The sequence below is a fragment of the Perognathus longimembris genome, chromosome 2 (assembly GCF_023159225.1).
Source record: "Perognathus longimembris pacificus isolate PPM17 chromosome 2, ASM2315922v1, whole genome shotgun sequence".
NCBI lineage: Eukaryota > Metazoa > Chordata > Mammalia > Rodentia > Heteromyidae > Perognathus > Perognathus longimembris.
This window is the reverse complement of record NC_063162.1, coordinates 22790890-22818700: the sequence shown is the minus strand read 5'-3', so window position 1 is coordinate 22818700 and position 27811 is coordinate 22790890. Positions and strand designations below refer to the sequence as shown.

Here is a 27811-nt window from a genome sequence, read left to right as displayed (position 1 = left end):
ATCCCCTCTCCCAGCCTTTCTTCCCTTCAATGGGCTCTTGGCTTCAAAGACACTTTGGGAAAGGACTTTGCTGGGGCTCACACTGCTTCATCAATAGAAGTTAGTGCAAGTATTATCTGAAGAGCAAGTGGCTTTACAAACAAATACAGCCTAACAATCCCTCCCTCCCAAACACACACATCTAGCCTGCAGACATGATGGGATCCACAACAGGATTAGGCTAGTACCCCCTGCTTCACACCCAGGCCCTTTGTGCAGCTGAGCTCAGCCCTGAAGTGGTGTGGAGGAAACCCTGTAGCTGAATATAAGGCACGATGGCCATGGACACACACGCATGCGCGCATGGACACACACACACACACACACACACACACCCCTCACCCCCCCAAGTAGTGTGGCCACAAATGCTGCAAAGGAGAGTCTTGCAGCCTAAGTCTTTGGGGCTGGACTGGAAAAGGTTCCTTTCTTCAGCTCTCTTGACTTCTTGTCTCCTCTTCCCAACCTCTCCCTGCCTTCTTAGGGGGCTGGGAACAAGATGGAGAGCATGCAAAAAAAGACAGGTAGTGGCAAAATAAGACCTGGAGGAGATAAGGATTGGGAGATAACCAAAGCAAATCAAAGCAGCTTTATTGCAGTATTAAGTACATCGGTGTATCAAATGCACAGTTGAACCATGAAAATGCAACCAGAGAAGGCAATCCTGAGATGGGTGATAGCTGAGAAATTATTCCAGAATGGGACGTAAGAAAATCACAGAATGGATAGCCCAAGGCCTTGGGCTGGGCACAAACCTAGGTGGAATCCAGGGCAGTTCCTTGGAGACTGTGGTCCCCCTGTTTCTATCTCACAGCTCGACAGTTCCCAGCAAAAAGGCAGTGCACCCCTCTATCTGTTCTCTAGCCTAGCCCAACCTGAGTACAGCTGACACAGCAAAGTTCCACTTGAAACAGGCCAAATTTCCTCTCCCCGTCCTGCTTAGCACCCAACCCTGACTCCATGACTTGCTCGAAGGCTGAACAGCCAACTTCCCTCAGTCCTTGGGGCTACAGATAAATATGGACCTGGGAATACGTAGTCAGGGGTGTGAGAGGATTATGACCAGGCTCATAAGTCCCAGGAAGGAAAAAACAGGAAACCCACAAGATAGGTCACAGTAGAGGTAGACGTGAATATAACCCTGTTCACCCGCCCTGAAGCTTCTAGAACAGAACTATCTCGTGGGGAGAAGCCATGCTGGTGCAGGTCCTGTCACTGTGCTGCATGAAGGGAAGGAAGACCTGGCTCTATACGTCCTGCCTACCAGGGTGCCGCAAGCCCGAGGTCGCAAGGCATAAGGGGTAGATTCAGGCACTCAGCTGGTTTGGAGTCCACTGCATCACATACCTGGCAGTTAGGGAAGAGGGCTGGAAGGAACAAACACAATCTGTTGCAAGACCCCCCTTTTCTTTCTGTGGAAGAGTGAGTCACAGCCGAAGGGGCCGCCCGGCAGGAGACGCCGCCCGGCTTAGCCCTGCAGCTTCTGCGCGATGGTGAGGATGGCCTTCAGGACAGGCATGAAGCTGGACAGCTCGCTAAAGCTACTGCAGCTCACCACCTGGGCGTGCACTGCGAGGCCCTGTGCAAAATTCCCTGCATCCGCACATCGGGCAACTTCGTGGAGCCCAGCCAGGACAGGGGGTGAGAGCTGTGGAGCGGGTGACCCTTAGGTTAGTAAGCCTAACCTCGCCCCTAGCCTAGCATGGAAAGGATAGGAGGACAGAGTGCCCTAGCCTGGTCCAGAGGAGGTGCACATTTCCCGGGACGGGAGGTCAGGGAGATCTATGGGAAGAAGAGATGTGGGGCTTCCTTTGCCCACTGGTGGTGGCCAGAGGGCACAGGCAAGAGTGCAGGGCTAGGTACTTACTGTCCCCTCACGGAGCTTCTCATACAGGCACTCTAGACGTTGGGCAGCCTCATCCAACTTCCTTTTGGTCTTCTGCATGGAGAGAAGTGGATTCTGATCCTACTCCTAAGTCTAATACTATTCAGGACTATAAAGAACCACAGTATATTGAAGCTAGAATGACTCCATAGTTTTCTTTCTTTTTTTTTTTTTTGCCCGTCCTGGGGCTTGAACTCAGCGCCTGGGCTCTGTCCCTGAGCCACTCTGTGCTCAAGGCTAGTGATCTACCACTTGAGAGCCACAGTGTCACTTCAGGCCTTTCCTGTTTATGTGGTACTGAGTAATCAAACCCAGGGCTTCATGCATGCTAGGCAAGCACTCTACCACTAAGCCACATTCCTAGCCCCATATTACTTCATTTCACAGGAGGAAATAGAAGTCTACACATGGTAAGAGACTTGCTCAGGCTGACACAGCCAGAGAATGAACTAGCTTTCCTTATCTCTGGCCTTACCCTCCTCCAGTACTTCCTGCTGTCTGTATGTCTCCATGTGCTTTGATCCCCCTACTAGGAGCTGGACCTCAGACCAGACTCCAAGTCCCTCCTCTACTCCGCAGGACATCAAAGAAGCATAGCACACAGCCAGCCTACCTAGGAACAGCGAGGGAACTGTTCTACACCAGATGCAGCTTGAAACTAAGTGTTGAGAAGGGCATCAGGGGGAAGTTCAAACTTACCAAATCAGTTGCAGATAGGGAACAGCGCTGGAGAAGTGCCTCAAAGCTGACCTTCAGGGACTGATGCTCTAGAGGCAGGTCCTTCTTTTCCATCTTCTTAGAAGGCAGTTGTTGAAGTTGCTGTGAAGGAGCAGGGAAAAAGAACAGACAGGCAAGCTGTCCTTATGGCTTCCCTAAGATCCAGCTCTCAGCCACCCAGGTTCACACTGTTCCCATTAGAGCAGAGCAGAGAGGTCCTACTGTAGTGAGGACATCTTCAGTTCTGCTGCTACCTGAGGAGTTAGCCAAGCTACCACTCTTCTACACCCAAGCAAGGGTGGAAGATTCCCAGGTTACCTGTAGGTTACGTTCTGCTGGAGCTCCAGGAGGAGGGTGACTCACACTGGAGACTGCAGCAGGCTGCGATGGCAGAACCTGTTTTGTCTCATGACCAATGCTCATAACTGGAGCAGTAACTGGTGCGAGAGGCATAAATGTCTCTGGCAGCTAAAGGGAAGAAAGGCACATGAGTCTAAACAGAGACATGCCATAGGACCTGGTTTGGGGAGCAGTAGACCAAGGATATAGGATAGTGAATGAGAAACTGGGAAATGGAAAGAGTGGTGAATGTGTATAGGCAGGAAAGAGACCAACACTGAGGGCGAAGACTGAGTGCAAGTACAAGGGCAACTTGAGAATGCTACAGATAGAGCTGTATTCTGTAAGGAGGTAGAGATTGACTCACCAGTGGGGGGTGAGTGGAGGAAGATGCACTCACCATTTTCCTCTGGAGGTTTCCCCTGGGGCCTGGAGCCGCCTGCCAGGAATCTTGAGGTCCTATAAGGTAAAGACAGGGATTTTTGAGGGCATGGTCAGGAACGTTAGAAATGGCATCATGGAAGCCTAGCAAACAGAAGGTCCTGAGCTTAAACTCTAGTACCATCAAAATAAAATAAAATTTAAATAAATACATAAATGCTTGGTCTGAAGGCTTGTTCAGTTGGAGTCTGTCATACCTCCTAATGCGGATTAGCTAGGAACTCCTAGCTGACACACCAACCCACAGGGTCTTTAAAAACAAAACATTCCCAAGGTAATGGGGGGAGGGGAAGAGAGTGAGGTATTAACCACAAGAAGAAAGCCGTGGAAGGGAGACTTACCTGGACGTGGAGTCCAGATGCCAGAATGTGGGACGGTACCTGAGAGTGGAGCATTTGGCCCTCCAGGAGGATAAGTCATTGGGAAGCTAGGAGGAAGGGCTGGGGCCTGGAAACTCAGGGGCCTGGGACCTGGTGGTCCCACAGGAGGCGGAGGCAGTGGTCTAGGAGGTTCAGGCAGGAAGGGAGAGCCGGGCTGCATGACCTCTGGGGATGCCATGGGTGGAGGAAGGCTAGGAAGGGGCCATGTTCCAGGCAATCCTGCAGGGTTTGGAGCCTGAGCTTTTTGTCCTATCAGCTGTGGCTGAGATAAAGCTGAAGTAGAAAAGAAATGGGTTATTTGCCACCATAGAATTTGAGAGAGAGACTTAGAACTCATCAAGGAGGAATAAGTCAGCAATGAAAAAAGAAAGCCAGGTGTGCTGTATACCCCTGTATATCAGCTACTTAGGATGCGAAGGAGGAGGATTCCTTGAATCCAGGAGTTCAAGACCAACCTGGGCTACATAGTAAAACACTGCCTCAAAAACAAAAACAAAAAATCCACAACTGATAATAGTAATGAATAATTAATGCATGTGTATAATTTAGAAAGTACATTTAACTGTATTCCTTATTTGGCCCTCAAAATAATCCTATAGGACCAAAATGATCAACAGAAGTACTTTGATATTCTGCAAAAAGGCTCAAAGCCTTCCACCTAAGAGATAACATTAGGGATGCAATAATGGATAGTATTAGGAACTCAGACTTAAAACTTCCAAGTTCTTTTCTTAAAAAAATAATAAGCTCTTCTTTTTAGGTATGGGCTGAATAGATTTGGGAGACAGTATGTCTATCTTCCTGGAGACCTTTATACTACACAGGGAGATCACCATTCATTCACTCACCAGGCCTCACCCCAGGGTGTAAAGGCAAAGGCTGGGTGGCTTGCAGTGCAGGTGCCCCAGGAGCCCTGGAGTAACGAATCGTTGGTGTCATGGAGCCCTGGAAAGGGCCAGGCTGGGAAGGTGTTAAAGGCATCACTAGTGAGGGCTGAGTGGTAGCCCCTGACCTTGGAGATGGAGGTGAGATCTATAAAGAGAAAAAGGGTCAGCTCTTAGAAAGAAAAAAGATAAGTAACAAATAAAAATAACAAAACAAAATTAATGAAACAAAAGCTAGTTTTTTTTTTTGTTTTTTTGTTTTGTTTTGTTTTTGTTGCCAGTCCTGGGGCATGGACTCAGGGCCTGAGCACTGTCCCTGGCTTCCTTTTGCTCAAGGCTAGCACTCTACCTCTTGAGCCACAGCGCCACTTCCAGCTTTTTCTATATATGTGGTGCTGAGGAATCGAACCCAGGGTTTCATGTATACAAGGTGAGCACTTTACCACTTGGCCATATTCCCAGCCCAAAAGCTAGTTTTTTGGAAAGAGACAATAAATTCATTTTTGTAAAAACTGATAAAGATAAAAATAGAGGGCTAAGGATATAGCTCAGAGGCACAGCACACACCTAGTAAGTGAGAGAGGTTTGGAGTTAGATCAACACTGAAAAAAAATAAAAAGGGAGAGGACATTAGGCATCAATACTAGAGATGCAATAGGGGATATTACAGTAGACTTTGAAACCACTAAAACAATAGTAAGGAATACTCTTAAGTTACTAAATCCAGTAAGTTAGAAATGGGACCAATTTTTCAAAACCACCAACTTCCAAATGGAAGATAAGCAATATTCCCATAACCACTAGAGAAATTGAATTTGTATTAAAAAGCTCACTCCAAGCTGTGTGCCAGTGGTTCACATCTATAATCCTAGCTAATCAGGAGGCTGAAATCTGAGCATCACAGTTCAAACCCAGTCTGGGCAGGAAAGTTCATTGAGATTCAAGTGGCAGGGTGCTAGCTTTGAGGGAAAAAGTAAGGTCAGCACTCGGGGCTCTGAGTTTAAGCCTCAAACCAGCACATACACACAAAAACTGCATCCCACGCCGTCTTGATGTTTTCACTGAAAAAGTCAATCAAACATTCAATGAATTAACACAAAATTCATACGATCTCTTCTAGAAAATAGGAGCATTTTCTGATTCATTTGATGAGACCACTATTATCCAAATACCAACACTGCACAAAAATAGCTCAAAAGAAAACCACAGATCAATATCTCTCATGAACATAGATACACAACTCCTTGACAAATTTTTAACAAATCCACCAATGTGTGTAAAAATAATATTCCAGGTTGGGTGCTGGTGGCTCAAACCTATAACCCTAGCTTTTTAGGAGGCTGAGATCTGAAGGATGGTGGCTTGAGGCCATCCTGGGCAAAAAGTCCAAGAAACTCCATCTCTCAAATAACCAGGAAAAGTCCAGGCTAGAGTCATGTCTCAAGTGATAGAGTACCAGATGAGCAAGCAAACTGAACAAGCATGAGACCCTGAGTTCAAGCCCCAGCACCGCCAAATAATAATAATAAGAGGAGGAGGAGGAGGGTGGGGAAAGAGGAGGAGGTAGTGGTGATGGAGGAGGAGGAGGTAGTAGAGATGAAGGAAGAGGAGGAGGAGGAAGAGGAAGAAGGAGAAGAAGAAAAGAGGGCCTGGAAGGTGGCTTAGTGGTAGAGTGCTTGCCTAACATGCATGAAGCTCTGGGTTTGATTCCTCAGCACCACATATACAGAAAAAGCTGGAAGTGGCGCTGTGGCTCAAGTGGAAGAGTGCTTAGCCTTGAGCAAAAAGAAGCTCAGGCACAGTGCTCAGGCCCTGAGTTCAAGCCCCAGGACTGACAAAATAATAGTCATCATCATCATCATCATCATCATCTATAACCAAGAGGGGTTTATTTCAGGACATGCAGGGCTGATCTAATATATTTAAAAGTGAAACAATGCATCTACCATATCAGGAAGATATAGAATATAAATAAAATAAATTAACAAAGTCTTACCTGGTAAGCAGGCTGGGATCCCAATCTATAAGATGTCTCTTTAGAGTGGGGGGTAACTCCCACAACAACCCGGGAGAAGGGGAAAGGGGGAGCCTCTTGGCCCAAAACAGCAGAACCTTGGGCATGAAATAGCCGGTCTCTCAGCTGTTGAACTGATGGCTATAAAGGTGGTAGTAAGAGGTGTGTTAAATAAATGAAAACAAGCAATCATCTCTTAAAAGCCTAGCCTCTTCAGCAAACTTCGAATGATGCTCTATACTTTAGCCACCCTAGACTCGGAGTTCCCTAATCCTTGCCCAACACCTGCATACTTCCCTCCTGGCTGTTCTTTCTGCCTGGAATGTCCTACGTGTGCTGGTCAGATACTTCTTTTTTTTTTTTTTTTTGGCCAGTCCTGGGCCTTGGACTCAGGGCCTGAGCACTGTCCCTGGCTTCCTTTTGCTCAAGGCTAGCACTCTGCCACTTGAGCCACAGCGCCACTTCTGGCCGTTTTCTATATATGTGGTGCTGGGGAATTGAACCCAGGGCCTCATGTATACAAGGCAAGCACTCTTGCCACTAGGCCATATCGCCAGCCCCGGTCAGATACTTCTTGAAGGTCCAGCTCAGCTTGTCTGGGCCACTGGAAAGCCTCTCTTGACTTCTCCAAACAAACTCAGGCTCTTCCCTGAAATCCCGCAGTTCTTAGTATAAGTTTCTGTTACTGCACATCTGATCTCTCTCCATACTTGGTGAGCTGCTTGAGGATCCTGATCTTATCTATCCTAAGAGCTTCAGCATTAACATAGTGCCTGAAGCACAGAAGTGCTCAGCCAGTGTTAAAAGATGGGAGAAAATAGTTTGCTCTTTCACTTGGTCCCACTCACCTGAGCACAGTCCCTGGGTAAGAAGCTCATCGCGGTAGCGAGGCTGCCCTGGGCTGCCAGGAGGCTGGCATACTGGGTGATCCTGTATGTTGTAGTGGGGCCTGGGCTCTCTCTGCCAGGACCCTGTAGTAGCTCCAAGCTTCTTCTGAGGACCATTACCTTCTCCATCAGGTTCTATGGAGAAAAAGATGACAGAAACATCCCACCATGGATAGAGGGGAAGGCACCTTGCGACTTCCCAGGTGAGTGCAGGAGGCCATGTGGTATTGGAGAGGTGACACAGAAGTGCTACTTGGCCTCACCTCCTAATACGTTAAGGTTGGGCTCAACTGGACCCACCTCAATGTTCAATTCTTATATATCTCTGCCACCTCTTTTGGCTTTCTTTACCATTTCTACTAGTATATCATCAACTACGTTAGACCCGTACTAACTCTTTCATGTGTGAATTCTGTCTCCTACCTTTGTGTACACCCATAGAGCACAATTGAAATCCATAGGATGCTTCACAGAAGCAAATAGAAAAACCAGGCTCATGACTAATCAAACCTACAACTGGAAACCTTTTATGAAGGCTAACCCCAAGCAGTTACTGCTTAGTCTCCTTTGAGGAAACGGATGATATTTCACCCTTGGGAGAAGACTCTAGACACTGAGGGCCTGTTGTTCCTCCCTAGGACCTTCGTTCCCACCTTACCAGGAAGACTCGCCTCTGCTATCTGGACATCCCCACCACCAGCCTCCCCTAAGAGCAGCCAGAACCCGTGAAGGAGTACCTGCAGAGCCATGGGGGATGTGGCCTGGGGGGACTTGGCACAGCACTCTACCAGCCGCTCCACACTCCCTGAGCACACGTAACAGAGCCTGGCCTCAGAGGCTAGTGCCCTGCCACCCTCCTGCTCCATGCGAGTTCCCAGCATGTCTGTGGAGAGATGCAAACTTCATGAGTGGCTTTAAGAAAACACTGAGCCTAAACTTGACCTACGGTGAAGGCCCAAACTCTTGCATCAAGAAGTGACGGGTGGCAGCAAGATAGAAGTAATGATCCCTCCTGGAAGCTGGGGCATGAATCATAGTCCTGGCCTCCTGGCTGAGCCTGACCCCAGTACTGACAGCAGGCCCAGCCTCCCAGAGCACAACTGCCTCTCTGCTTCCTCCTAGCGGGAGCCATACCCAAACACTAGCACCACACCTACCACAGAGCTCCGGGAATTTCTCTTGCCCTGAGTATGTGAGTAGCAAGGCCAGTGCCTCTTTCCAGTTCTTCAGGCTACAGGCACATACCAGACCCTTCCAGTTCTTCTGCACAACACAGGCTAGAAGCTGTAGTGGGCAGAGAGGGAAGGAAGCCCTCAGCCATCCATCCAGCACAGGCAGCAGGAATCACACAGGGATGTGCTAAGAAAGCCACTCAGGAGCAGGCCTTCTGTTATACCACGGAGGAGGGCTAGCAGTGAGGCAGGGTGGTTAGAGTAGAAAGACAGAGGCAGATAGATTGTTAGATACCAGTCTTGAGATGTGGGCTTCTACCTGACAAGGTCCACAAGTGCCTCCCTTTTCTGCCCGCCTGATAAGCAGTTACCGGAGAGATTTTGGTTCTCCTCTTGGCAAAGTAGTGCTCCTGTGTCCGCCTCAGCAAATCTGTACCCCCAGCCTGGGCCAGGATAATAGCTTCAGCGAAGCGCTCCTCCTTCAGACACAGCTGCACAGCAGGGCCCAGTTCCCCAAGCAGCAGAGCCTGGCTCAGGAGTCCATCAGTGTCTGCAGGCAGAAGCATCCCTCCCAAATTAGCCTGTCACCCTGCTGGCACTTCCGCTCCCTGCAGAGCCAATGGTTCGCCCACTCCCTCTGTCTCCAGATCATATGGCTTGCCTTTCTCTGAAAACTCTTAGGCTGCATTACTTTGAACAGCAAAAATGTACTGAGGGCTGGGGATATGGCCTAGTGGCAAGAGTGCCTGCCTCGTATACATGAGGCCCTGGGTTCGATTCCCCAGCACCACATATACAGAAAACGGCCAGAAGTGGCGCTGTGGCTCAAGTGGCAGAGTGCTAGCCTTGAGCAAAAGGAAGCCAGGGACAGTGCTCAGGCCCTGAGTCCAAGGCCCAGGACTGGCCAAAAAAAAAAAAAAGTTAAAAAAAAAATGTACTGAGATGCCCCAGGGATAATGAGGTCCAGTAGGAACTCTCTAAAGATGGGACTCAAAACCAGGAGAGACCTTGTGTGGTACGTCAGAGGTGTGACATGTGCTCACTCCACATGGGCAGGGCAACCATCCTTTCAATAAAGATCAGAAAACAGATCTTGGCAGAAAACCTTCCAAGGAAGGACACATCCTGAGTTTGTTTCTTTTGCCAGTCCTGGAGCTTGGACTCAGGGCCTGAGCACTGTCCCTGGCTTCTTTTTGCTCAAGGCTACCACTCTGCCACTTGAGCCACAGTTCTACTTCTAGCCTTTTTTTATATATGTGGTACTGAGGAATCAAACCCAGGGCTTCATGCATGCTAGGCAAGCACTCTACCACTAAGCCACCTTCCTAGCCCCCATCCTGAGTTTTTAATTCCCATTTCCTGCATGAGGAGCAAGAAATATGTCTCTCTCTTCTCCATTTTCCCCTACTTTAACCCTATCATGCTAAAATAAATCCTTGAAAATAAATAATGGATCCAACACATGAAAATCTACAACCAAAAGAACTCTAATTGGTAAGGGACCCACTGGTATTTGAGAAGGTGGGAGGGAGGCAGAAGACAAAAAGGGACTGGGGCTCAGGGCCACACATCCAGGCCTACCTGCTCCCAAGCAGTTTCTCTCCCGCAGGTCCCCAGTACCTTCTGTAATGGGGATCTCCCAAGGAGTCATGCTCTGAGGGACTAGCTCATCAAAGAAGGCTGAAGAGGCAGAAATTTCATCTGTGGTGTGTTTGGAGGCCTGTATAAGGAAGGACAAATGTGACAATGTAGGAAATGAAGAGAGAAATAAAGAGAGCATGCTTGGTAGCCCTCTCCGAGAACTCTACTATTTGGTCCTTATTGGGTAATACTAAAAGAATAACCAGTGAGGCTTAAGAAAAGTCCTAGTTATGGTTCAGGCAGTTATGACTCACTCCTAGCCCAAAAGCTTATGGGCTCTGTGTCTTACTTTGGTCCCAAATAGTGAGTAATTCGAAGATTTCTGTAGAAGCTAATCATTTACTAAGAGCAAAGCAAAGAGCCAGCAAGGAGAAGATGCTCTAAAGGCAGTGTTTTGTGCTACCCTAGGCCAGGCTAGCTGGGCTCCGAACATACCTGACTGCCAAAGGCATACTGTCTCTTGCGGTTGAGGTCATCTCCTTCAGGCTGAAGGCTCTCTCCTAACCTCACGTTATTCTTCAGCCATGTGGCCACCTGCACAGGGTTAAGTGCTAATGAGTACCTCTCTTTCCAAAGTAAGGTCAAACATGCCTTATGCTTTCCTCCCACCTCCATGCCCCGGCAGCTGGATCTTTCATCCACTTTATTGGGAAAAAGCCTAACTCCATAAGGTAAAAATACTTATTTATGAACTGATTAAGTCCAGGTAGAGGTGTTCTAGGGTTTCTTTGAGCATAATTCTGTTATTTTCTGCAATAAATTCACCTTATAGATATGAAAAGCACATACCTTCTTCTGGAGCTCATCTTTATTGTATCCTAATAGCTTTAAGAATTTCACTTTGGAGTCATGCTCTAAGGTCACCTAAGGAATCAAAGAATACACAAGAGTCTCCATTAAATGAATGTGAATGATCCTTATCATTATACCATGGTGGGCATCTGTACCAGTATACCCTTAAATATAGTTCTGTGCACCAGCAAAAGTGCCCTGAGCAGGTTAATGCTACCTCTCTCTTTTGATTTTTTTTTTCCTGGCTATGGGTAGTCTTATCATAACCTTTTACCACTTTGTATAGAGTTTGAGCTTCAATTGACTTCTTACCTCTGTTACTCTGGTAAGCTGAGAGTAAAATGTTAGCTGTTTTGAGGCGTGTGTGTGTGTGTGTGTGTGTGTGTGTGTGTGTGTGTACAAGTACTGGGGCTTGAACTCGAGGCTTTGAAGCTTTTTCGGTTCATAGGTGGTGTTCTATTACTTGAGCCACAGCTCCACTTCCAGCTTTTTGTTCGTTAATTGGAGATCAGAATCTCTTGGGCTTTGGACTTTCTTGCTAGCCTGCTTTCAAACTGAAGATTATCAGATATCAGCCTACTGAGTAGCTTATTGCTTGTGATTAGCAAGTTGCATTTGTCCTGGAACTATGTAAACGATAAATAACTGGTGTGGGTGCCATACTCAGGGCTTCTCTGGTTGTAGTGAGTTTTGTTATTGGATAGTTCCCCTGGCAGGGATGTAGAATATGAGTGATGCTTTGGGAGAAGGTGCATTGTTGGTTCTTATGATCAAGAGGCTTAGAGCCAGGGCACCTTGCCCGTCTCGTGTCCTTGCATCCGAGAAGCCTTCCAAGAGCTGAGGAAGAGCAATGAATTGCTGCAAGGAATGCTGCAAAGACTCCCATGGGAGACCCCCTGGTGCTATCTTGAGGACAAACTGTGGTCCCTGTCCCCTGTCCATCTGAGTACACTGATGACAAGTATAACCTACAGTAATTTGTGATTCAAGTTTACTGTAGTTGAGAAGATCCCTAGCAGCAGTTGCCTGGAGACAGTAAACAAAATTCCTACTCAGTGTCCCAGGATTTCCTGAAGTCCCTCTCGTTTGGGTCATCTGGCCTGGGCCATTCACTTATTCCACATGAAACATGGATTCTGACCACAGTCTTTCTCACAGTCTCTCTGGGCTCACCCTTCTTGCAGGGCTCTTCCTTGGGAAATCTTCCCCACATTCAGCTTTAGAAACCATCACAGAGGGCACCAGTGGTTCGTGCCTATAATCCTAGTTTCTCTGAGCTTGCTTCTCTTACAGTGCTCTTCCTGGGAAATTTCCCTCTGCATACAGCTTTAGAAATGATCACAGAGGGAACCAGTGGTTTGTGTCTATAATCCTAGCTATTCAGGAGGCTGAGATCTGAGGGTCATAGTTCAAAGCCAGCCTGGGCAGGAAAGTCTACAAAAACTCTTCTCTCCAATCAATCAGCAAAAAGCTGGAAGTGGATCTGTGGCAAGACAAGAAAGGTACCATCATGGAGCCAGTTGCCTGAACTACTTAGGAGGCTGAGATCTGAGTATCTTTGTTTGAAGCTACCTGGGGTAGGAAAATATGAGACTCTTATCTCCAACTAATTAGCTTTTTGCTAAAAGCTGAAAGTGGCGGTATTGATCAAAGTGATAGAACATCAAGTGTATGCAAAGGCCTGGAGTTCAAGCCCCAGTACTACTGGCACAAAAAAAGAAGGAAGGAAGGAAGGAAGGAAGGAAGGAAGGAAGGAAGGAAGGAAGGAAGGAAGGAAGGAAGGAAGGAAGGGAGGGAGGGAGGAAGGAAAGAAGGAAGGAAGGAAGGAAGGAAGGAAAGAAGGAAGGAAAGGAAGGCCATTAAAATGGTCACAGCTTCCTTTGTTCAGCAAAGGCTGACGTCCTGATCACTCCTTCTATTTTCTTTCCTACTTATTAGGTTATATCCTATTTGTATCAAAAACATTTTTTTAAAGATCTTCCCAGATTATTTCAAATTCTTTTGTCACCTGGTTCCTAGTATACTCTTCATAAGTCCATACTATATTTGAAGCACAGATTCCAATTCTCTCTCAAAGCTCCTGAGATATACCATGTCCTCCTTTTGCATTTTTATTTACAATTCTCAAAGTTACACAATCTTTCCACCATCTGACAAGTTAGTTTCCTCCCTTGCTTCTTTTAGATCTCTCATTTGCTCACTTTCTTTGACAGGTGAAGCACTTCAACTTGACACTGTGTTACACTGGAATAGTGGGACCTGAACCCTGGGACAACAAAGACTAATCTTGGGTTACCTGAAACAAATTCAGAGCTTTCTTATAATCATGTGCCCTTCCAACTAATAGTCCTTCCCTTCTTTCTCATTCTCTTCTTTCTTCCCATCTATCTATCCTCTGGCATGATACTATGAAATCTTTTGCTTTGGCTCTTGTATCGGCAATAGTATCAAAGAAAACGAATTTCTCTTGTTTGTTTGTTTGTTTTGTGTTTTTTTTTTTTTTTTTTTGGCCAGTCCTGGGGCTTGGACTTAGGGCCTGAGCACTGTCCCTGGCTTCTTTTTGCTCAAGGCTAGCACTCTGCCACTTGAGCCACAGCGCCACTTCTGGCCATTTTCTGTATATGTGGTGCTGGGGAATCAAACCCAGGGCCTCACTCTTGCCACTAGGCCATATCACCAGCCCACGAATTTCTCTTGTACTCCCCATCTTCACAAGTGGCCTCCGAGCCTCTGGTAGAAGGTGAAGATTCTGTGTTAGAATACACAGGAAAGGGCTGGGAATATGGCCTAGTGGCAAGAGTACTTGCCTTGTATACATGAAGCCCAGGGTTCGATTCCCCAGCACCACATATATAGAAAATGGCCAGAAGTGGCGCTGTGGCTCAAGTGGCAGAGTGCTAGACTTGAGCAAAAAAGAAGCCAGGGACAGTGCTCAGGCCCTGAGTCCAAGGCCCAGGACTGGCAAAAAAAACAACAACAACAAAAAGAATACACAGGAAAAACTCAATGTGGATTAGGACTTTTGTAATCTGGGTCACAGTGCCATTGTGTATCTCCTCGAACGGACAGATGTTAGAGTTCTAAGCTTTCAGGAAACATCTTTGAGCAGCCTCCTACCTTCAGGAACTCCCAGAGCATCTTTTCGCTTGGCAGTGAAGTTTGCTGACTCTTGTGCTTACAATAATTCAAGAGATTTCCAGATCCCAAGGCCTCCTGCAGCTCAGCTGACTTCATCAGGAACTCAGATTCTGTGGTGACTTGACTGATGAAGACAAGGCGGGGGCAGGGCTGTGTCGCCTGCTGGGCAGGGGTGCTGGGAAGACCAAAGGTAACCAGCTTCCCCCCAAACTGGTGAGAAAAGGTAAGAAGAATACAGGTTACAGTGTTTCAGCCAAAAAGCTAATACCAAGTCAAGATCACAGGGAAGGCTATAAATTGGTCAAGACTAGGATAGGAAACCAATAAAAAGCAAACTCCTGGAGGTGGAATAGGATCTAAAATTGAGTACTAAATGTGCTCCATATCCAAACCATTCCTGCATCCTTAGTACCACAGACTTAACTTAAAATGTCACTACATAGGACACATTTTCTCTTCTCCTGTCCTTCCAGCACCTGGCCCAAACATGGTACATTATCATAATCTATACCTAGTTCAGCCAAGACTTCCCACTTCTAGCTCAAAGTCTCTCATGTGGAGCCCCTCCACCCCACTCTGTGCTAGCACATCTAGACTCCTGGAGCAATTTGCTAGCCTTCATTCTTTTCCCTCCTCTAGCTCCTTACATTCCACCTATTGCTTCTCTCAACCTGTTCCTACTCAGGGGTTCCCACATGTCACCGCAAGGTGCTTACACACCTCTGCCTGATGCAGCAAACCCCACAGTCAGACCCAAGCCTAGTTTCCCAGAAGCTCTTTCTCTTTGCTCATTTACATAACTATATAATATTCCCCAAATATCCAGTACCCACAAAAGCAATGGGTTTTCAGGCTCAAAAGCTGTGAGCAGAGGAATGACAGAATAATATTGACTTTTTCTTTCTTTCTTTGTATTCCTTGCAACTTTCCAGATATGTGAGGCTTAGAGACATCTCAGGTGAAATCTCAGAATGTTCTCTACAACCAAGAGGTCTAGAGCAATTTCTTTTAGACAGCTCCAGCATAGCAAGCAGGGTACAGATGGGTGCAATGAGACTTCATCTGAGACAGAGGCAGTGAGAGTAATCCTGAACTTTGCTCCTTACCAAGAATATCCATGAGAGGCTCCCATATCCAACCACACCATATACCCATGACACTTACAGCAAATGAAACACCTGCTGGCCTTCTGATCCATTTGGGAGGCTTTTTCAGGGGAGGTATCAGTGATGCCTGGGCCACTTGCTCTGGCACCTGCAGTGGTGGAAGGGGCTGACCTTTGCTGAAGGAAGAGGAGATCTAGGCAGAAATGACACCTGTATCACAAACCTGAGTAGTCAACAACTCCACCTACAAATTCCATTTTAAGAAGGATCCTTGGGACCTCAATTTAATCTATAAAGGCCAGGCTGCCACTTTTCAGGGGCTGAGGATTGGACTGAGGATAAGGGGATTTCCATGCAGGAAGCTCTTGGAAAGCCTACTACACTGGCAGCCTGAGTGTGATGCAAATGAATCTACAGCTGAGGGGGTGATAAAAGACAGTCTGTATTCCTGAGAGATTGGTCCCAGCATGGAGGTCTAATGTCTCTGAAATACTACAGTTCACATCCAGTCATAGGAGGTGAAGGCCTCCTTCTGTTTGTGGCAGAAACTGACATCAGAAAGACAGGCACTGGAACACTGGGTACAACCCTCCAACCCCTAGGGTTTAGGCTCTCTCAATAGCTCTTCTTCCAAGGCCACATATCCTCCTCTTACCCCCCAACATACATAGTCCCTTCCCTCTAGCACTCTCCATCAAGCCCCTCAAACCTTGTCAGCCTGTCCCATGTGCTGGATTTCCAAGCTCCTCCCCATCACAGAATACAAACTGATCCAGCCATCGAAAGAGGCAGCAGAGAATACTGGAGGGTTCCGAGGACACCACTGCACATCGAAGCACCAGCTGCTGTCTGTGGGTAGCGTATATACCACCTACCATGTAGAACAGAACTGTGAGGGACCATACAGCTCTGAAACCCCGAGTTAGGTGAGGCTACCCAAAGCACATAGCTGGGCCTCTACCACCATCTCCTCGCCGTTCCTGCAAGCCCACCGAAGGGCCAGCCTACCTCACCGCTCCCCAGGTTCCAGCAGAAGATCCGGCTGTCCTTGGCACTACTAAGCAGCAGCTCAGAGTCAGCTTGGTTCCATGACATTGATAAGATCCCCCTAAAAAAGAAACACGTATTATGAGGAAGCCACCGTGTGACTCTCAGCTAAATCTCAGCCCTACAAAATGAGTGGTCATATTTCATTTCACAGGGGAGAAAAAGGAGGCTTTGAAAAAATGAAAATAACTTTCAGATAGCTACACAGCCACAATGCAAACTAAACCCCAGAGGCTGAGCATTGTGTGCTGTACCTCTTGCTCTTCAGAGAGCACTGCTCAATGGCCTGCTTTCCACCAATTAGAGTAGAAGTATGTAAAAGTATGAATCACACGAACACCTATCCTGATGGTGCTTTTAGAACAGGAGAATAAACATTGAAGACCTAACCCACAAAGTCCCTAAGGAGGTATAAAGGCTTTTCAGCTAGAAAGAACAGGTGGTGGGGCTGGGAGTGTGGCTTAGTGGTAGAGTGCTTGTCTAGCAGGCATGAAGCCCTGGGTTCGATTCCTCTATACCACACAAACAGAAAAGAAAACCCAAACCAACCAACCAAATAAGCAAATACCGGAAAGGGTGCTGAAAAGAAAGAAAGAAAGGAACAGGTGGTGGAGCCACTTCCTCTGCGGAGGGCCCAGGGACTACAGCTTTTGAGGCAGACCTGTTCATGGAACAGGTAGGAACCAAGCTGCTTTAATTAACAGGAAGTCTTAGAGGAAGCTACCTTGTCACAAGGGAAATGAACATTATCCTCAGATCAGATACTAGGGAAACTCCTAGTAGTACTGGTATACTTGAAATCAAAGGCCCATATGTTAAAGGCTTGGTCCCCAGAGAGGTGTTACTAGAATGTGGCAAAATCTTTAAGAGGTAGGACCTAGTTTATGGTCACTCAGAACCTGCTTTCTCCTCTCTTTGCTCCCTGGCCAGGATAACCGTTTTCCTCTGCCCTGCACTCCTGCTGTGATTTGCTGCCCTAATACAGGCTCAAAAACAATGGGACTAATCAATCACGAACCAACATCTCCAAGACTGTGAACTATAATAAACCATTTTATTCATTTATTTGTTTCTTTTTGTGCCAGTCCTGGGGCTTGAACTCAGGGCCTGGGCATTGTCCCTGAGCTTTTCTGCTCAAGGCTAGCACTCTACCACTTTGAGCCACAGCTCCACGTCCAGTTTTCAGGTGGTTAAATGGAGTAGGAGTCTCATGGACTTTCCTGCCTGGGATGGCTTTGAACTGCAACCCTTAGATCTCAGCTTCTTGAGTAGCTAGGATTACAGGCATGAGCCAACTGCGCCCAGCTAACCTTTTTATTTTTAGGAGTTCATTATGTTGATAGTTACAATAGCAATGGAAAGCTAATACAGAGATTAGAGATTGGTTCAAATGTTACTCATAACCCCTCCCCCACTCCCATCCCCAGAAGTTAGATGGACTTGGCAGGCTTTCCATAATCTCAGGGTCAAAAGGAATGCCTCCTGGTTAGGGCTGGAGCTAGTGCTCACTCTACAATGACTTTGAAGCCAGGGAGGATGTTTGGTGGTTAAAGTAAGATGCTCATTGCTTCTTGTCCAGGTCAGTTGTGCCATGCAAGCTCCCAGAAGATGTGGACTGTATTTAAGATGTTACCTGCTGTGGTTCTCTAGCACCTTCAGGGGTGAAGAAGCGAAGCGCAAATCCCACAGCTGAATCACTGGGAGACGGTCATCTTCTGAGCACAGCACCAACTGCGTGGCTATGTCTGGGTGCCAGGCCAGGCAGGAGCAGTTCATCTGTGAACAAAGCAGATCATGCTGAATAATGTAATCCTACTCTCTGTCTATGAATTTTGTCTCTCTGTAGGAATGGAACCACTCCGAGGGAACTCTTTGTGTCTCTTCTGTATTGAGAACACCACAACTACCAGGGAATAAGTGGTAGCCATGAATAGGTAAGTGATGGTAGAAGCTTCCAGATCAGCTCTATTTAGCTTCCCTAAGCTTTTACTCTTTTTTTTTTCCATCCCTAGGGCTTGAACTCAGGACCAGGGTGCCATCCTTGAGGCTCTTTGTGCTCAAGGCTAGCACACTACCACTTGAGCCACAGCACCACTTGTGGCTTTTTCTGAGTAGTTTATTGGGAGACAAGAGTCTCACAGACTTTTCTGTCTGGGCTGACTTTGAACTGCGATCCTCAGATCTCAGGCTCCTGAGTAGCTAGGATTACAGGCATGAGCCACTGGTACCCAGCAGCTTTTACTTTTAATAGGAAATCTGCTAAGGGACTAAATCCACATGCCTAACACTCAAAAGTGGATTCCGGGCTCAGTCATTCTCTTTCTTTCCAGAAGCTCCAACAGCTTGTCATCAGAGAGAAGCCAGGGCCCAACCATGAGCTCTGGCTTCCACCACTCACCTTGCTGTTGTGATCACTGATTTTAATGATAGGCTCATTCTTCCTCAGATCCCATACAATTGCCTTGCCGCTGGGGTGAGCAGAACACAGAATGTGCTGGACTTGGCGGTTCCAAGAGAGTGCCTTGATGTCTTCTGGGGGCTGCTGAGGCAGGATGGCAGAGGAGAACAGCTTTTCACTCCCTGGACTGAGTGGCACTTGCCCTTCCACTGCTCCCAACTACCCCCAGCAAACCCATGAGGCTCAATAGTCTCAGGGAGGGAGCTAGGAGTTAAATTTTCACAGGAAGATCCTTTTGTGTATTGGTATAGAGGGGTGTGTGTGTGTGTGTGTGTGTGTGTGTGTGTGTGTGTCTGTGTGTCAGTGTGTCTGTGTGTCTGTGTGTCTGTGAGAGATAGACAGAGAAACATTTGAGTATACTCAACCTGAGTTGGAAACAGCCCTCTTGTCTAAGACAAAAAGGGAGAGAAAAGAGAAAGTGAAGGAGTAAAAAAAAAAAAAATCTTGAATACCCAAGACCCCTAGAAAGACAGAGAGTGAGGCAGAAAGAGAAAACAGTGCTATTTTCAGGGCACATGGTGATGAAATACTTACCTGATGAGACTATAAGCACAAGACAGAGAAAAGCCAGTAAAAAAGATGGGACCAGTCACAGACTGACCAAGATGCATAGAAATAAAATGCACCAGACCCCAAGTGTGGGAGAGCCATGGATGAGGACAAAGCTGACCCTCCCCACCTAAGAACGACAGCAGGTCAAGGGTCTTTCTTTTACTCCTCCTGCTCTGGTCCTATCCAAAATCATACCACCACCAACCAACTCCACACCCACACCCTTCATCTTCCTTCCAGAGGCTCTTTGAACAGCTAGTGATCACAAACCAACCACTCCACAGACAGCAACAACTCCCGGCCCCACCCTCCATCCCAGCCCTTCTTTAGCTGGCAGCACGTTCATCTGTGGGGTTTTATTGCCCTCCAGTGGTAAAGTCTGAGATCTCTTGTGCTCTGGCTGGTTGCAGAAGGCAAGACTTAGCCTGGGACATCTGCCCAACAGGTTGCAGCATCCCCAGGTCAGCCTCCTCACCTGTGACTTGGATCCTGGGGTCATTGGAACACTCAGGTTATTCAAATCCCAAATGAAGATCTCAGAATCACTAGCTCCTGAGGCTAGGAGGTTGCCCTGTGTGAATAAAAGGCATTTGGAGGTGCAGGATCCCCCCAAAATGAGGAAAGCAGGAAAGGGAGGAGACCCATATTTGGGATAGTTAAAGTTTCCCATTACAACCTCAAAAGGGTTCAGCCTGGAGGTATAAGTGAATGCATCCATTTAGATCTGCTGCTCCATGGCTTGGCTATATTTGATTAACTGAAATGAGTACCTGGAAAGGGTTAAAGTCGAGAGCCCTGACAGCTCCCGTGTGCTTCTGTCTCTGGGCAATCACAGGTTCCTTTCCCGAAGACAGGATGTGGGTCACATTGTATAGAGTAAGCATGCCATTGTCCCCGCCGCCTGCAATAACCCCGGAGCTTTCCAGAAGCTCATTGCCAAAGCTCCCCCAGATCAGCTTGTGAAACCTACAAAGAGGAGGAACTGGTATCAGCACCGACTTATATTCACATCAGCATGCAAAGGGCAGGTGTCTTTGTGAGGCTCTGCCACCTTCAGACAGGACCTGCCTAGCTCCTTCATTTCCCAGAAAAGGAATGTCTCCTTTGCTTGGTTCTGACCATCCTCTGAAAAAACAAACAAACATGTTCCATCTATGTTACACGAGAAGCCAGGAAGCCCCTGCCTCTAAGCTGTATGAACATTTGTTTGTTTGTTTGTTTTAAGTAAACATTGAAGCCAGGCATAGTGTCTCAATCCTTAGGAGGAAGGGCTCAGGGGATTGTAGTTCGAGGCCAATCTGGGCAGAAAACATAGTGAGATTCTATCTTGTCCAATGGCAAGGCGCAGTAGTATGTGCCTGTCAACCCAGGGACATTGGGAAGCATAGAAGAAGATTCTAGTCCAGGCTGGCTCAGGCATAAAGCAAGACCCTATCTTGAAAATAACCAACCCAAGGGCTGGGAATATGGCCTAGTGGCAAGAGTGCTTGCCTTGTATACATGAAGCCCTGGGTTTGAATCCTAAGCACCACATATATAGGAAAGGCCAGAAGTGGCGCTGTGGCTCAAGTGGCAGAGTGCTAGCCTTGAGCAAAAAGAAGCCAGGGACAGTGCTCAGGCCCTGAGTTCAAGCCCCAGGACTGGCAAAAAAAAAAAAGAAGAAAGAAAAAGAAAACCAACCCCCAAAGGGAGCTGGCATAGTGGTTCAAGTAACAGAGTTACCTGCTTAGCAAATGTGAGGTCCTGAGAGAAAGAAATTGAGTCATGAGGGCTCCATGATAACTACTTTAGATAGATCACTGAATTCTCATAACTCATTTACTCAGGAATAGTAATAACCACCTACACTTACTGAATACCTGTCACATATCAGATGATTTACATGTACTAACTGGCTTCCTGTTCGGCACTCCATAGGTATCATCCCCATTTTCAGCTAAAGAAACAGGCTTAAAGAAATTGTTAAACTACTGTGGATACTGTGCATAGTAAGTCGCTCTCACTTTATCGCTAGGAAGTCCTATGTGTCTGCCTCTCTGTAGCTGCCATGAGCAATGGAGCAGCCATACAAACACAGAAACATGAAATGCTATGTGCATTAGCACCTAGGAATTAGGAAACACGTTCTGGCTTTCTGGGGATACTTCTAAAAAGAGAGCACCAGTCAAAAGAAAAGGATGTGCCCAGGATCCTTTGCCAACAAGTATGGGTCCCCTGCAAAGCCCCTTGGGAAGCCTGACAGGGCTACAGCAGCTAGCCAAGGACATTTCCACAGTCCTTCAGAGAGGCCAGATTTCCACACAAAATTATGTCACAAAACCTCTAGATGCAATGAAGTATTTCCACACTCGGAATGGTGAGCAAAGAAATTGAGTGGCATGATAGGACAGAAACTTGTTTGCCAGGCATTCAAGCAGAGCCAACTTGGCAAGATGTAGAATGGAGCACCACTTCAGACTAGGCCAGCATCTAAGGCAGAAAGGCAGAGCTGACACAACAGTAACTCTGATGCTACCTTTAAGTAGAGGATTAGGTAGGCAGGCACACTGATCTTCATGTGGAAATGGCTCAAGTGGCTGCCATGTCACCCAGGGACTAAACTCCATGGGGAGAGAGGGAAAACCATCAAAGCAGTCAGAGATGCCCATTAACAGGTCACACAGAGAGAGTGTGTGTATGTCTAGTAAAAATATGCAGACTTGGAGAGATTTCAGTTTAGTCAGGGTACATGACATCCAGATCAAAATAAAAAGACTGAAGGCCTCAAAAGTCACCAAAGGGTTAGAAAAGAGAGGTGTTATTTCAAGAAGCAAACTGCAGAACATAGAGAGTGTGACAAAATAGGTTTCTTTCTATATGCACACAGAAAGTTTCTTTCTGCTGTTACCTGCCTTGCCAGTAAGTGTGAAGCTAGCACCTGGAAAAGCAGTGACAGAGGACATGTTGGTCAAGTTAAGCAAGGAAGGAGACTCTATCACTCAGTGGGTTCAAGGATTGTCAATCATCTCTGCTGTCCAAGTGGATAGAAAATGAGATAGTCACGGGGAGGGGGCGGGGCAGCAGGGAGCAAACATGACAAAATGTTAATAATTGATGCAGCGAAGTAAAGGTAACAATTGTTTATTATATACTTCTATAATATAATGTTTGAATTTTTTAAATGTAGTTAACAAACAAAAATGATGGAATATCTTGAAAATAGGAAATGAGAGGTATAGGGAGGAGGGACCTCTTTTTGTCGATGAGAGAGAATCTCATTATCCAAGTGCTGAGATTACAGGTATATACCACCATGCTCAACTTGGAAGGTGTGAATTTTTAAACATGAGAATAAAGGTGGAATTCTCTGCTCATAGCTAATGACAATGATAACAATAACGATGGCAATACTAGAAATTACATGGCATTACAGAGTGATGGGTAGTATCTAAGGAACATACAGGCTCATTGATTCCCACTAGCCCTCATAGTGCAGAATATCCAGAAGGACATCATCAAAAGTTACATTTGTAACAGAAACTCCCCAGTGATTACAAGTACCCAAGGATGGAAACACTGTACTAGATACATCAAACTGCACACTGGCTTACAGCAAGAAGGGAAGACACTGAATTTCAAGAAAAGATAGAACAAAATGAACACAATAAGCTGATGAAGGTAAAATCAGGATGATAAGCTGGTGAAGCTTATCTGAGACCAGGATTCAACACCCCAAGAAAAAGAAAGAATGACAGAAAAGTAAAACAGGCTGGGATGGGGGGTGGGGAGGAGCACGAGCAGGAGGAGAGAGGGTTAATGGAGAGAATGAATGTGGTCAAGGCAGTTTATTTGTATGAAATCTATCGAAATTGCATTAAGAAGGGAGGAATAGGGAGAACAATGGAGGGGAAAGTTGATATGGATGGATACATTGTTGATATGTGGAAGACTGTCATGATGAAACTTCCTTTGTACAAACAATGGGCACTAATTTTAAAAAGAGTAATATTTTCTATATAAATTCTTGCCTCCACAATTTCATTACTTCATTATCCTGATTAGTAAAGTTCCTTTTGAAAAAAATCCCAATTTTAGATCAGGCATGGTGGCTAATGCCTGTAATGTCAGCTACTCAGGAGGTGGAAATTGAGAGATCATGGTTCAAATCTAGCCCAGACAAAACGTTAGCAAGACCTCCCTCTCAACAAGCAATTTAGTCATGGTACCTCCCACTTGCACTTTGTGATACTGAGTTTCCAGTAAGTAACTAGTTGAGACTGGAACAGAAAGAAGTAGATATCTTACACCCGGAGGTGTCCAAAGTGATTTCTTCAGAAAGACCTCAACGTGACTGGTAATCTCAAGGATCTGAGGAATGAGAATCTAATTTAGGAGACAGTAATAGAGGTGGGAAAAGAAAAGAGAGATGAAATACTCAACATGAAAACACCCTTAATATCAAATATGTTAACTGGGCCTGGGGCTGCAGCTCAGTAACAGAGCACTTGTCTAACAAGTACAAAGTACTAGGTTTAATCCTGCATACCAAATTATTAACTATATTATTTTGATCACTGGCTCCAAGTCCCTTCAGGACAGGCAAACAGATGAGGTGAAATTCAGTACTTGTATTTCAAAGGCTCTTCAATATTGTTGGCTGCAAAACTAATTGTCACCCTTGTAAAGCTCTTAAGGGACAAAGAATGGCTGAAAAAGAACTGAAATGCTGGATGTAAATTCCTTATGATTGTTACACAATATCACCTGTGAGTGAGTACCCAATCAGCACCTAGTAGCAATGAGGAGAGCAACTTTCATTCTCCTCCTTGTTGGCAGACAAATATGATATTGGGTAACTCTGTTATTTTCACAAATGCCAAGGGAGGAAGGGTTCAAAAACAATCCCAGGTACACGTAGGTTCAGGCTTGTGTGAAGCATGTTTATCACATGCTCTCTGCCTGCTGCTGCTGCTGCTGCTCAAGATGATGACCAGGAAGGTGGAAGGTGGGCTAGTTGTTTTTAAATCCTTTTGCAAAGTATATCCAGGATTTAACCTTTTCTCAGAAAAGCCACCATCTCCCCTCACTGTTGCCTTATAATCCCTGAAATATATTCACTACTCCCAGGATTCCTCATCAGTATCTGGGTCAAGATATGCCCTGCACACCCATCTGTAGTCCAGAGTACCTGCTTGAAGAAGAAAGGACTCCTTTGTGTTGCAAGTGCAGAGAAGGGTCCCTGAAATCAACCTCAAAGATTTCCAATGTGCCATTGGTGCTAAAGGAGGCGTCTAGCTGCTGGGCAGATGTTCCTAGGCATAAGAAAGGACAGAGTATAAGCTAAGCAGCTGTATGTATGTATGTATATATGTATGTACACACACATACATACACACATTCACATAATATACATATGGATGTAAGGGACAAATGAGTTAGGGAAAGCTACAAATAGAGTAGAGGTGCCCACTGGCCTTGAGTCTTAGTCCATGGTGGCTGCTAGGTACCCTAAACTACCTAATACCTCCCTTATTTGTATTGGGAGCCATCTCACCTTGTCTAAAGATTTCTCTGATGACCATTCACTAAAGAATTCTAGATGCTGTGTCTCCCCTCAACCTATATACTTCCAGGGATCCTAGTTCACAGGATCATCTTACCTGTGGCCAGATACACAGGATACTGACTGGCTGGGCTCCACACTTGGACAGCGGGCTGTTCAAGTTCCTTCAGCTTCATGGTCAATCCTGTAGGTGGCAGAAAACTAACATGGCCTTGGCCTACTGAAAATAGAAACTAGTAAGCATAAGAGCCAGAACCAGGGAATATCCAGAAACACGAGCTCTTGTTTCTCTCCTCCATGAGATGGGGCAATTCAGGGCAACACAAGGGTGACAAGACTAACTGCAGAAGTAAAACCAGCCCAATTACTCTATTACTGAAATCTAATTTCTTAAAGCTAACTCTTTAAACTCCTAAAGTATTTAATCACACTGATTATCACAGGCCTGATGGTGATAGCCATCAAACCAGATCATTTCTCAATGATGTCATCATTTCTTTGGCTTTAAGTATCATTCATATGTTGATGACCTCCAAATTTATATCACTCATACAAATTTCTAAGAACTGTTCTTATATGCAATTGCTATTAAATATTTCTACCTGTATGTAGCAAAGATACCTGTTAGTCTAAAATGGAATTTTCTATTCTGTTGTTTCTTTCCCCATGCTCTTTTGTTTTTCATGTCAATTTTTTTTCATGTAGAGAAATGGTACCTCTCTCCAACACCTCTAACAACCTAGTTGTTCAGCCAGAAACCTGAAAATTATCCTAGATTCCCCCCCCCCTTCTCCTTTACTGTTTCTTACATATCATTTTGGTTTCCTGATTTTTACCTCTGACATATATGTTATTCTGCCTACTTTTCTCCATGTCCAAAGCCCCTACCCTATTTGAAGATAACATCATTGCTCACCTGGATTACTGCAATAAGCTTCAACTAGCTGTATGCTTGCTACTCATGGAATCCCCCAGTTCCTTCTCTACATCACAGCAGGAATGAGCTTCTAAAATAAAAGAATAAAAATTTGGGAACGCCATGCATAAACCATTTCAATGATCTAACATACACTGACAATAAAATTCTAGTCCTAGGTTACCACTTCATCTTTTGCTACTTTTCCCTTCAATAGGTGTACTCCAGCCATCCCAACCTTTGTTCATTTCATGACCTTTTCCTCTACTAGAGCCTTTACAGATGCAATTCTCTTCCCTTTGCTCTTTGCATGACAAACTATCACATCTTTCCCAGTCTAGCACCTAACTTCTTCAGACCCACCCAATCAAAAACAGCCCCAGTCCTAGAAATGTATACTTATTCCCATTACGTTGTCCATCTCTTTCACCAACATGGAAGCTCTGTAGCAGCCAGAACTGTGTCTGCTTTGTTTCACCATGTTATACTAGTGCAAAGACCAAAGATTGACAAATAGTATGTGCTTGATAGATATTTGTTGAGTGAATACAGACACTCATTTTAACTCTGTGGTTTCCAGCTAATTCTAATGCATATTCAAATCCTATCTCAACAGGCTAACCAAGGAGCAGGAAGGTTTTTCTTTTTAAAAATAAAGGCTATTGGCATGACTCAAGTGGTAGTGTTCAGCTAGTAGTCGTGCGGTTCTGAGTTTAAATCCTAGTGACATACATACACACGTTAAAAAATGGAAACTTAGGACCTATTGTGATCTGCTTGGGCCAGACAGGGGAGGCTCACCTATAAAAACAGGATGTAGTATTATTTCATCTCTTATGTGCTTTCCAGTTTGAAGAACGTTTAAGGCTGCTGGGAGCTCTAAGTGAAGGTGTCCTCCGACCAGCTGCACACTGTACAATAGTATAGTCGTCACCAGTGCCACCTGCTGGTCTTAAGTCATTTGCACATTTCTCGGGAAAGATTTAATATCCAAAGTAGGAGCTGGCTAACAACGCTGGATTTGGGGTGCATAGCTCATTTACTTCTCTCGATAAAGTCCATTCAACTGTTAATCTCCATTAGCTAGAGAAGACAACAGACTAGGCCAAGATGTGAACCCCGGTAAGCATCAAGAACCCATACTTTGAACCACTGTAGTAATGTAGACTCAACTCCAGAAAGTGTTTCAATCGCTGACCGTTTAGGAGCTGGGAAAGTGGGCTTTTAATCCACTTTGTTCAGAGGCAAGAAGAGGGCCCGCTGGGGTCAGGATAGCCGTGGCAGTGGTGGGTGGGATGGAGGCGGGAAGCGAGGACCACTCAACCGAGAGCCGACCAGGCCAGCAGCGAAGGGGAGAGCCAGAACCCGGGTGGGGAAGGACCGAGACGCGGTGACTCGGGGGCGGGCTCCGGGCCAGGCCAGGCCAGGGGCCTGGGAGTCTGGCAAGGTGCCGGGACGGCGCTTTCAAAAACTAAAAAAGACCCTCATCGGGGCTGGGACAGCATTAGGGCGCTGGCAACCGTGCGCCAGGACCCCGGGGTCCCGAGCCGCACGGAGGGCGCAACCCGGCTCGACCTGACACTGCGCGGTGGGGGCCGCCGAGGGGCGCAATGGCCGAGCCCGAGGCGGACCGGACCCACGGGCACCAGCCTGGGTCTCTGCCTCGAGAGAGCTCCCGCCCTCCGGCGGCGGCCCCCGGGCTCCTCGCAAGGTCCCGGCACCCCAGGCCAGCGAGGGGAAACCCACCTGTAAGGAGGGGGCCGGGTCAGGGGTCAGGTCCTCGCAAGGCGAAGGGCTTCAGGGTTCAGCTGGCGCTGGGGACGGCGCCTGCCGAGGGCCAAAAGTAGTCCAGCTCGGCCCGGCC

At 46.4% G+C, this 27811-nt stretch overlaps 1 protein-coding gene across 13 annotated transcripts; it reads right to left on the bottom strand.

The window, feature by feature from the left end:
* Positions 1 to 610: 610 nt before the first annotated feature.
* On the bottom strand, positions 611 to 27811 carry Sec31b (SEC31 homolog B, COPII coat complex component). Of its 13 annotated transcripts, XM_048338461.1 has the most exons (28): positions 27694 to 27811; positions 25948 to 26038; positions 25129 to 25215; positions 24657 to 24780; positions 20260 to 20455; positions 19965 to 20060; positions 18878 to 19021; positions 18113 to 18255; positions 16441 to 16540; positions 16142 to 16303; positions 15491 to 15625; positions 14306 to 14536; positions 11186 to 11260; positions 10832 to 10930; positions 10376 to 10475; positions 9127 to 9305; positions 8741 to 8867; positions 8321 to 8466; positions 7545 to 7718; positions 6679 to 6837; positions 4811 to 4830; positions 4647 to 4711; positions 3760 to 4071; positions 3378 to 3436; positions 2957 to 3106; positions 2621 to 2740; positions 1904 to 1975; positions 611 to 1684 (listed from the first exon to the last, which is right to left on the bottom strand). In XM_048338461.1, the coding sequence occupies exons 3-28, from the start codon at positions 25205 to 25207 to the stop codon at positions 1505 to 1507; spliced, it is 3447 nt and encodes a 1148-aa protein (XP_048194418.1). In that variant the 5' UTR covers positions 25208 to 25215; positions 25948 to 26038; positions 27694 to 27811; the 3' UTR covers positions 611 to 1504. The 13 variants fall into 13 exon arrangements, with proteins under 13 accessions (XP_048194418.1, XP_048194415.1, XP_048194412.1 ...); XM_048338458.1 differs by having other exon boundaries at positions 4647 to 4830; positions 25129 to 25251; XM_048338455.1 differs by having other exon boundaries at positions 4647 to 4830.

Coding starts and splice junctions, on each gene's coding strand:
- Sec31b (XM_048338458.1), bottom strand. CDS start 25,207: ATGAAGCTGAAGGAACTTGAACAGCCCGCTGTCCAAGTGTGGAGCCCA. Junction 15,626..16,141: donor ACATGGGACAGGCTGACAAG/GTTTGAGGGGCT, acceptor ATTTCTGCCTAG/ATCTCCTCTTCCTTCAGCAA. Junction 10,476..10,831: donor AGTATGCCTTTGGCAGTCAG/GTATGTTCGGAG, acceptor TTCCTTATACAG/GCCTCCAAACACACCACAGA.